This window comes from Solanum tuberosum, unplaced genomic scaffold (assembly GCF_000226075.1).
Source record: "Solanum tuberosum cultivar DM 1-3 516 R44 unplaced genomic scaffold, SolTub_3.0 scf00173, whole genome shotgun sequence".
NCBI classification, from domain to species: Eukaryota; Viridiplantae; Streptophyta; class Magnoliopsida; order Solanales; family Solanaceae; genus Solanum; species Solanum tuberosum.
In genome coordinates, this window is record NW_006239104.1 from 1224704 (window position 1) to 1235638 (window position 10935).

Below are 10935 nucleotides of genomic sequence, written 5' to 3' on the forward strand. Positions count from 1 at the left end.
ATTACTTTCCTGCCAAAAAAAAAAGGCTCTTATAAAATCTTTGTTTTGCTTTTTCTTGTTCCCTCCTTTTGTCCCACTAAAATGGAGTAGCTGCAATACTTTCTCGAAAGGGTTCTTGAATTTTTCTCCATTTCAAGCTTCATAAAAACTCAAAATCTTGTATTCTTTTTAGTAGTCATTTTTCATTTTCTTGATTGATGAGATGAATAATAGTAATAGTGCTAGTAATAATGCTACAACAACTGGAACAAAGTTCATCAAATGTGTTACTGTTGGAGATGGTGCTGTTGGGAAAACTTGCCTTCTCATCTCCTACACTAGCAACACTTTCCCCACTGTATGTAAAGATTCAATTTTTATCTCTGTTTTTTAATCTTGTGGGTATTTTTGTATCTTGATTTTTTTTTGTCTTTTATCTTTTCAGGATTATGTGCCAACTGTGTTTGACAATTTCAGTGCTAATGTTAATGTTGATGGGAAGATTGTGAATCTTGGCCTGTGGGATACTGCTGGTATGACAAACCCTGTTTTTTGTTAGTATAAAAATCATCTTTTTTTTTCATCTAAGTTGTCAACTTTGGTCTTTGCCATTCTTGTTTTCTTTGTGTTAACAGATTTTATTGCATATGAAATGCTGTATTGTTTCTGATTGTTATTTTCAAGTAAAGAAAGATAAGGGGGTGTTTGTACTTCAGTTAAGATTTTGCCTTGGTGCAAATCTTGAACCAGAAGTGGTAATTGAAATGTGAATGTTGGCAAAATTGTTTAACTCTTTCTCTTTCAAACAATCAATTGATCATCATCAGAAGCAATCAGATGAAATTTTAGAGTTTAATCAAGGTTATGTTCGGCTTGAAGTAGTTTTACATTAACAAGTAATCTGTCTGCTTTCTGTTCACTTTGGCTAAGTGTTTAGAAAAGTTATCCCAGAATGGTCATCCTCATGGTGGTCCTATTACTTAGCATGTGCATACAATGAAATTCAAATTGAGGGAAAAATTGAAATGAGAAAACCATATAATGTATGGATTCTTGTGATAAAATCTTATGTAACTTTGACATTGAAAAAGCTGCAATGAACCAGATTTGAGCCATTAGTACATAAGTAGTACTTAATGACTAATAAGGAAGATAACAAACGTGTCGTCTTCAAGAAGTCATTCTACATGATAAAATTGTGAGTGTTCAATTGCTCTCTTCACAGGTCAAGAGGATTATAACAGGCTTAGGCCTCTTAGTTATCGAGGAGCCGATGTCTTCCTGCTTGCTTTCTCTCTCATAAGTAGGCCTAGCTTTGAAAACATATCAAAAAAGGTATGCTTTTTTTCCCCTCATCTTTCAACTTTAATAGCTGTTCCAGTGGCTGTGTTGTTCTTTTGCTCCTCTGTTCATGTAATCCTGACATCATTTTAACTTTTTTTTATTTCTTGTTATGTTGGAAAGTGGGTTCCTGAGCTAAGACATTATGCCCCATCAGTGCCTATTGTTCTAGTGGGGACTAAATTGGGTAAGTTTTCTTTCATTTTAAGATTCCTATACTTTACTGGTAGCTCTTGAGAGGATATATGCCTTTTTCCCTTTGTTAAAGTGTTTTCCCCTTTTATTTCCCTTAAACACTTGTGAATTTGGCAGATACTGTATATTAAAATGAGTCCTGGAGTTTAACTAGTCTGTTAATGTTTAATCAACAAAAAAAAGCTAACACAAACTATAATTTTATTTGCAAATATGGATTATGTAGTGGTAATATTGCACTACAGTTTTTCTTCTACTTACTGTTTTTTCATTTTCTTGAGGAGGAGACCTACACACTACATCGGTCTACACTGTATTGTACACGAGTTTACTTATTTCACAGGGATGAATCCGAAAGCCCCCTTTGGAATATCCTCTGGACCTTAGCTAAAATATAACTGAGGGAATGGAGTGAACCTTCTCTTATATGTGCTTAACACGGGGCTGAAAGTTCTGACAATTTTATAGGCAAGAAATTGTGCCCATATGGTTTAATAGTTTGTTGTGCTCTGTGATCATATTCTTCTCGTAGACTCGATGCTTCATCTGTTTATTTAGTTTCATTTGAGTTCTTTCTCACTACTTAATGTTCAAAGCCGAGTGAACTGATTCAGTACTCCCACTCTCCCTATACTTCGAACTAAAACTCTTCTTCAAACTTAGGTTCTCTATCTTTTATTCTTGGGGTACATAGACTACAACATTGTTTGGATAAGGATATATAGAAACCAACAATTGTGAACTGCAGAAAGCCTTGTAACATGATCTTGTTGTGTTTGACAATGGATAGTTAATCAATTTGTTCAGCAATGTATTTTTTTAACCAAAGGAAAAAAAAAGACATAGCAGTGTATGTTACATGTTTACTGGTATATAATCTTCCATTATCATATAATCTGGGGCCAATGAGCTGGTTGATGCAGAGAATGGAACCGAGCTTATCTATCACTCTTTGTTTCTAAGTTTCTATCTAAGCAAAGTTTAAATGTGACAGATTTAATAGAGGACAAGCAATTTAGAAGGGACTATCCTGGTGCATGTACAATTTCAACAGAACAGGTATGTATATTTTGAAAAGAGGTATATGTATTAAATCTTTCAAAAGTTTAATGTAGCTTATCCAAAAATCTGGTGCATGGGCCACCTTCTTATAAAGAAAGGAAAGTGAAAAGGAGAGCATAAAGTAAGACTTATGTCCCAAAAGAAAAGGAAAACATGAAGTATGAAAGCATCTGGGAATCGACTGTGGTCAGTCTTTGTAAAGGATAAAGAAAGTGTGTTTTCAAGGTCAAGGCCTTGGATGTTAGTGAGACAATGTCAAGTTTGAAAAAAACAACATGATAAATTAAGTCAATAGATTACCAAATGATGTAGAAAGGAAAATTCAGTCAAGTTTTCGTCTTCAAACACTCTTTCTCACATTACAAAATCTGTTGACTTTTTACTTCTCTTTAAAATTACAGGGTGAAGAACTGAAAAAACAAATAGGCGCAGTGGCATACGTTGAGTGCAGTGCTAAGACGCAGCAGGTAATATTTGAAACTTTTAGTATCATTGGAACTTAAAAAGATTTAGTACATGAAACATGATGACCAATTCTAGGTGCACTTCCAAAACAAGCAAACAATTTAGATGAATGCAGCTTGTTCATTTTACGATTATATATGAACCGAAGCCAATTGAGAAAATATTCTTTGTAATGTAGAATGTGAAGGCTGTTTTTGATACTGCAATCAAGGTAGTTCTTCAGCCTCCAAAGACCAAAAAACAGAAAAGAAAACACAAAGCCTGCTGGATACTTTGATCTAAGTCGCTGGAAGAGAGACGTTTGTACATTAATCTTTTTCCATTTTGGTGAGATGTTTAGCCATGCTATCCGTAGATTTATAACTTTCTCTTCTTTTTTTTCTCCCTATTTGCTTTAGTAAGAATGCCAGTTTTCTCATTTCATAGTATGTGTGATGTGCTTGTTGAGTTTATTGCTGGCTGCTTGTACATGGTTTTATATGATGGAAAAAAAGTGGGAAGTTGTTTGTTTGTCAATGTGGTGGTATTGATGTAGACAGAATATGCTGTATTTTATGCAATGATCTGCGTTTCATGTGTTGTTTTGGTTTCTGTAGATGGAAATATTCTTGACATAGTCTCTCAGAATATTCAGGACTTAAAATTGTTTTCTCTAAGCTTAAAGAAGAAGCTTTCAAAGTAAAGTCACTCCTAAATCATTTTGGTAAATGGCATGTGATAGTTGGGAATAGTGAGAGTAAGGCTATGTACTTTTACTCGTCCACAATGAACTTTGCATATCTTTTAAGGAATAGTAAATAAAGTGCATATTCTATTATGATACTCATATTAATGTTGGTGTATAGTCTTTAATGAACATGAGAAATGATTTTGAATACGTAGTTAATGATAAAGGTAAAAATAGTTATTGAAAAAAAGAGAGAAAACGGTCAAAATGGTCCTTCATATATGCCAGTTTATTGAAATAGTCCATGATGTATATAAAAAATATGATCATTTGGTCCTTATGTGACGGTCCGCCATATCATCATGCCACATAAGCCCACGTAAGTGCCACACGGCATAAAGTTGCCCATGTGGAGGGCTTACATTGGAAAAAGACTAGTTCTTGTGGATGATTCTACATAAATGTGAAGATTTCTCATGGAAGATTATAGAATTGCATAGAAGATCCTTAGAATATTCTAGGCACGTAGAGAGTTCTAGAGAAAAGACCTAAATGTAAATATGTAGAGACTTTCATAACAATTATTAAATATTTGTATATCAACCCTTAAGTTAGTAGTTTATATAGAGAGCATCCATTTGTAAATTCATGAAGCAAAAATCAAAGTTCTCTAGCAATTCGCTTGTGTTATCTCTACCATTCTCTTAGCAATTCCTAAAATTTTAGGTTATCTAACATAGCAAGATCGTGAACAATTGATGCAAGAACATGGGCAAGTTATCAAGTGTTGCATGTATACTTAGTAGAAGAGTAAGGACATAACACTAGATAGAAAGACTTAGAGATCGAAAATTAGGATAGAATATTAATAAATACTATAGAAGTGTATAATTATTATTGCTCCCCTACACCTTATCATTACATGTTTCATTTTCTTTAGTTACCATATTATTTGTTGTTGATAATGTTCCTTTTTTTCATTATTTTTAAAATGGCTTGTTCACTAGTGAATTTTCTTTTCAAATCTGTTTTGATATGTTTAAGTAGTTGAATAACGGTTTTGCGGAAACAACTTCTTTGTATTCACAAGATAGGAATAAAACATTTATACACCTTCCATTTATAGATTTTTCTTCTGAAATTACTGTTATATTGCATTGCAAGAAGGTCTATTTTTTGGGTGAAAAGAAAAACTATAGTTCATGAATATACAGATAACGAAGTTATATATTCAAAACTCGCTTTACTAAAGCAAATCTACAATTTAATTTACACAAACTCAAACCAGATGAAATGTCATTAATCACTTTACTCAATCCGCTCCAATAATACATATTTGACTATTCTTCATTTCACTATATATTAATGTCTTTTGTATTTATTAAACTGAGGATACAGGCGAAAAAAAAATATTTTTTTTAAAAAAACTTATATGTATTTTAAATCAATTATTTTTAATAATGATAAGTAAAATAAGAAGGATATTTTATACTTAGAATTAGTAACATTGTACAAGTTTTTTTTGAAGTAAAATAAGTCCAACGTAAACTCAACTAGGTCATAGGTGGACCTCTTAAGTCTTCAAATTTAATGCTAGCACACAAAATTAATTGAGATCTGCCATAGAGCTGCAAATGGACAAATGAAAGTTTGACAAGTTTGAATCAATGTGTGAAAGTCAAATGCATCTCACTTATTCGACCTAACGTAATCGTATTAAAGCCTGACTAATTTACTATCGCCTCAGCCTCAGATAAAATCCATTCAAAAATAATATTTTCTATCAAAAAAAAGATCATAGCTAAAAATGGGAATGCACTTTTTCACCTTTAGATACCACAAGGCACATATTTGGTGTGAAGGAAATATTTTTCAGAAAAATGATTTCCGTTAGTAAGTAACTTTCTGATATTTGATTATTATAAAATAGGAAATATATCTTTTACAGTATCTTTTAAAGAGAGAAATAACTAATTTCCCTGTTTAGAAAATGACTTTTCTGCTTATGAATAAGAGTCATTTTAAATAAAATTACCTTAATTTTGAAGTTTATATTACTTGTTTTGACTAATATTTAAATGTTAGTTATCATTTATAAATAAATATAGTACGTAGCATTTTCCATTTTGCCATCTATCTTGGGATAAACTTAAATACAATAAAAAATTGTGTTCATGTTTTTTGATGTATTCTTTTATAATATATTTATGTTTAATTAAATATGAAATTTTATCTAATCTATTACTCCTTCACTAAGGTAAAGTATATTGTTTCAGTGTATGAATTTTTGTCATGATATTGTGGGATCTTAAAATGTTTTTAGGTTCAAGCTTTAACTAATATGTACAAAGAGTCTGTTTAACATTGTTGTTGGGAGGTCAGAAACACTTATTTTGAGAAAAAAAACACTTTTGTTGAAAAATTAATTGTTTGGCAAATCAGTAAAAGTGTTTTTTAATGAAAGCAGAAGCAATTTTTCTATTGTTGAGAAGAAGCTAAAAATTTATGATTTTAAAAAAAAGCAAAAGCAGAAACAAAAAAATTATTTTGCTCAATACTAAAATGTCATTTACATATATACATATTAACCAATATATTTCTTATTAATTAATTAGCATATATCATATGTTTGGTTAAATTTCATTTAATTTTTTAAAATTATTTTTATATATATAATTTATTTTACAATTATATATTATTATTTTACATATTATTTTGAAAAATATACCAACAATATTTTTACAAGATTAGAAAAAAGACAAAAAATAATAATTAAAGATTTCAGCCTCCCAAAAAAAAAGTATAATATTGATTCAAATTTTAAACATGTACATTTTCATTTAATAAAAATAAAAAATTAATTAATTTTTTTCATAATAGATATTTAAAATAGTTTTTCTCTATAAAATAATTTTATTATTGAAAGTATATTAATGATTGTCCTTTTTTTTTTTAATTAGACTCTCAAAAACACTTTTTATAAAAGATCAACCAAACACAATTTGCTTATGAAAAACACATTTCAAATGAATTAGCCAAACACAAATTATTTTTTTCAAAAGTACTTTTCTGAAAAGCTATTTTAAATAAGTGCTTCTTAGTAGCGATGCCAAACAGGCTCTCAATTAGGACATGTTATATTTACAATTGATTATCATTTATTCGGTCTCCATTCAAATATGTTAAATTTAACATAACTAAATTAAAATAGATTATATAAATTTTTGCTAATTATGACATTTTATTTGAGCTTTTTAGGACCATCAAAGAATTTACCAAGTGGCATGAAAAAAATAATCATGTTGAAAATGCCTAGCAACAGACAACTTTTCTATATTTACCTTCTCCTAGTTTCTATATATTCTAACACTAATGTCTAGCGATCTATTAAAATAATAATATTAACATATATTACACCAATTAATATGTTTTTATGTATAATATATTATATATTTGATTAGCATCTATAATTATTTTTTAGTACATATCCTCTCCATTTTGTTTTCATTGCATAGCCTTTTTAAGTTCAATAACAATAATGACATATCTGTATAATTTCATATAATGGAATTTGAAAAATACACATAATTTTTACCATTCAGATACAAAAATATTTATATAATCTTTTCAACTTCAATAACAATAATGACATATCTATATAATCTCATAAAATAAAATATACATAAATATTATCATTCAAATATAAAAAAATTGTTTACATGACTTACCTAACCCTAACAACAACAATAATAACTTATTCATCTAATCTCATAAAATGAAGTCTAAAAATAATAAAGTATACACAAATGTTACTCTATATATACATAGAGGTTGTTTACATGACCTTCCTAAAGCAAAAAAGAAGAAAAAACTTCCCTACCTACCCCACACCCCAAATCTCCTTACATAACAAAAGGCAAAACCCCACAAAAACATTGGAATACTTTTGGTGAAGATTCAAAATCCACTAAACTAAAAATAAAATAAAAATGGATTACACCAAGAACTCCATCTCCACTCTTGCAATTATTTCTCTGCTTTTAGTTGGATTTATTTATATTTCTACTTTATCTACTTTTCCCCCAAAAACTTTCTTGTCTTTTCAAATTAACCCAACAAACTCTCCACCTGTAAGTATCCTTATCAATAATTTATTTACCCTAATTTCATATTACTCCATGTGAATGCTAATTTTTTTTTTTGGGTAAAAACAGGGGATGGCGAAGTATGAGCTTGAAGGAGCTTTAAAAAAAGCATCAATGGCGGAAAAAACAGTAATTATTACTGTAATAAACAAAGCTTACGTGGAGCCCTATAACGGCGAGTACCCATCGATGTTCGATCTATTTTTGGAGGGATTTTGGGAAGGAGAGAGTACAAGGGTATTACTGGAACATTTATTAGTGGTAGCTGTGGATCAGACGGCGTATGAACGGTGTAAGTTCCGGCGACTTCATTGTTACCGGTTAGTCACCGGCGACGGAGATTTCGCCGGAGAGAAGATTTATATGTCGGAGGAGTTTATTAAAATGATGTGGAGACGGACACGGTTTTTGATGGAAGTGCTTAAACTTGGTTATAATTTCATATTTACGGTACGTTCATTTTTTTCTAATTAATTCTTATTTTCATTTTAATTAATTTATCTAATTTTAATTTGACACGTAAGTTAAAAATAGTATGGAGTGCGTGGTTTATATTTTATAAACATGTTAAAAACATGTCATGTAAAGTGACAGTTAAGATTTTCCGTTTTAGATGAAGTAATTATCGTACATTTTGTTCTACTTGTCTTAAGCTCAGCGAAATTTATAAATATTCGAAAAAAGAAATAGTATAATTTTGAAATTGTAAGTTGAAAAAATATAGGCTTAATACATAAATATGACCCTTAATTTGACTTTAGCGGATAAATATGTCCTCCAACTTTGAGTGTGTACAAGTTGACACTTAAACTTGTATAAAATTGAACAAATAAACACACATGTCCTACATGACATAATACACGTAGGACGCCACGTAGGACACAAAATTGCAATATAGGGTGCCATGTAGGATAAATGTGTCAATTTATTCTATTTTATACAAGTTTAAGTGCCTACTTGTATACACCCAAAGTTAAAGGCCATAGTTGCAACTGATGCCAAGTTAAGAGTATACTAAAATTAAATTGTGTTTCTATATGCATTTAACTTGAAATTTAAAATTGCTTTTCTTAATGTAATGGCTAAAAGTTTTTTTATTTTAAAAAAATAAATTGAAATTGGTTTCGGAAGAACATCTATATTTATTGGCGGGGCTTGTTTATAAAATATAAATATGTGGATCAACTTTTATATTTTTAAAAATATGAAATTATGATGTAAAATTTTCGAATCAAATATTTTGAAGCATTTGAATTTTATCTCATAATTTCAAACACTTGAATTCATCTCGTAATTTTAAATTGAGATGAAAAGCTCTTATGTACATTTTCTGAATACTTCAGATCTTCCCCCTCCCTCCCTCAAAAGTACATTGTAGTTCTGATTTATCAGTGAAAGGATTTTAAAAATCTAATTTTTAGTAAACTTTACATAAAAATATATTTGATTGATTGTTATTTTCTGTAAAAAAAAATAAAAATCTGTGGTAATGATTGTGATCGCACATTTTGTCAATTTTTTTTAATGGGAAACGTGTTAGCAACTTAAGAAGTGTACTTGCCCTTTCTGATATTTACCTTTCACAGTTCCGAGACAAAATATTCTTTTTCAAATTTTCATGAACCATAGGCAGAGAGACAATTGCAATTTACCGCACCAAAAAGGATATGTTTAAGTGGATGAGATTGTTTCGTTCTTTAATCAGATATTTTGAATTTGAGTCTCGAATATAGAAAATTTTTTGGTGGAAAATACTTTTCCCCAAATAGAGCCCTATGTGGCATGATTCCGGAATAGTTGAGCTCCAGCGGCCGTCTGGAAAACAAAAAATAAATATTTGCAATCTAATTTTTAATTTTCATCCTTTTTGGACCCACACAATTCTAATGGGTTTATTGGGCCTGATCCTTCTTTTCTACTAAAAGCCTATTTATAGATGACTTACCTAAGGTCCATTATAAGTAGAGCTAATTTTTGCAATTTTGGCAGGACACAGATGTAATGTGGCTAAGAAATCCATTTTTATTGTTAAACAAGAGCAAAAAATTGGATTTACAAATTAGTACTGATCGGTTCAATGGAGACTCTTTCTCCTACTCAAATTCCATCAATACAGGGTTTTACTATGTGAGGTCCAACAGAAAAACCATCACATTATTCGAAATTTGGTACGCGATGAGGAGGAACTCGAAGGGCATGAAAGAACAAGACGTGTTGGCCAAATTGTTACGTGAAGGCGTGGATAAGGAACTCTATCTTAGAATGAAATTTTTGGACACCCTATATTTTGGTGGTTTCTGTAGCGATAACAAAGATGTTAAGTTAGTTATGACCGTTCACGCTAATTGTTGCCGGACCATTGAAGCTAAAGTGGCTGATTTGAAGAATGTACTAGTAGATTGGAAGAGATTCAAGGAGGGTCATGTTGCTGCTGGTGAAAATAGCTTCAAATGGTCTAAGCATATTTCTTGTAACAATTCATGGCATGTACTTTGAACTAGAGAGGATTCCTAGTCTAGCAGTGCATTATTTAGAATAGAAATATATATAAGTGAACAAGTAGAGTATACTATAACGTTTCGAGAGTTACGTTCAAAGAATTCTACAAAAATAACATCTAACTTCAAGAGAATCTTTTCTACATTGCTATCTTATGAATCTTCTCTAATGATTTTGACTTAATTACTTTGTTTTAAATACTTCAGCAATTTTTATTATTTATGAATTATGAATTGTTTTGATATACTAGGTATGCTACTATTGTTATTGTTGAACTGCTTTGATAAAAAATGCTAATTTATAATTACGATGTGTGCTAACTTTTATTTTTGTAACTAGATAATGTTGCCCGTGCTATGCACGGGTCCAATAATATAAATGGTATATTTTGGGGCTAATAACTGAGTTTTTGAAGCTATTATTTGCGTGGATAAAGGAATAAGTTTTTTTATCACAAACCTGTACTTTATTTGACGCTATTTAAGGCATAATAAGACTACCCACATACAACATTTTTGAAATATTTTATGTTGTCAATTATCATGATTTATAATATTTTTACGCAATTTTTAAATATAAAAA

General features: G+C 30.2%; 2 protein-coding genes across 2 annotated transcripts; both read left to right on the forward strand.

Moving 5' to 3' along the window:
* The first annotated feature begins 60 nt into the window (after positions 1-60).
* LOC102593160 (rac-like GTP-binding protein 5) lies at positions 61-3616 on the forward strand. Its single transcript, XM_006354598.2, has 7 exons — positions 61-337; positions 425-512; positions 1205-1314; positions 1444-1507; positions 2510-2574; positions 2979-3044; positions 3221-3616. The coding sequence occupies exons 1-7, from the start codon at positions 203-205 to the stop codon at positions 3317-3319; spliced, it is 627 nt and encodes a 208-aa protein (XP_006354660.1). The 5' UTR covers positions 61-202; the 3' UTR covers positions 3320-3616.
* A 3923-nt stretch (positions 3617-7539) lies between these two features.
* LOC102593498 (uncharacterized protein At1g28695-like) lies at positions 7540-10486 on the forward strand. The gene is made up of 3 exons (XM_006354599.2): positions 7540-7839; positions 7924-8304; positions 9844-10486. The coding sequence occupies exons 1-3, from the start codon at positions 7699-7701 to the stop codon at positions 10348-10350; spliced, it is 1029 nt and encodes a 342-aa protein (XP_006354661.1). The 5' UTR covers positions 7540-7698; the 3' UTR covers positions 10351-10486.
* The last annotated feature ends 449 nt before the right edge of the window (positions 10487-10935 follow it).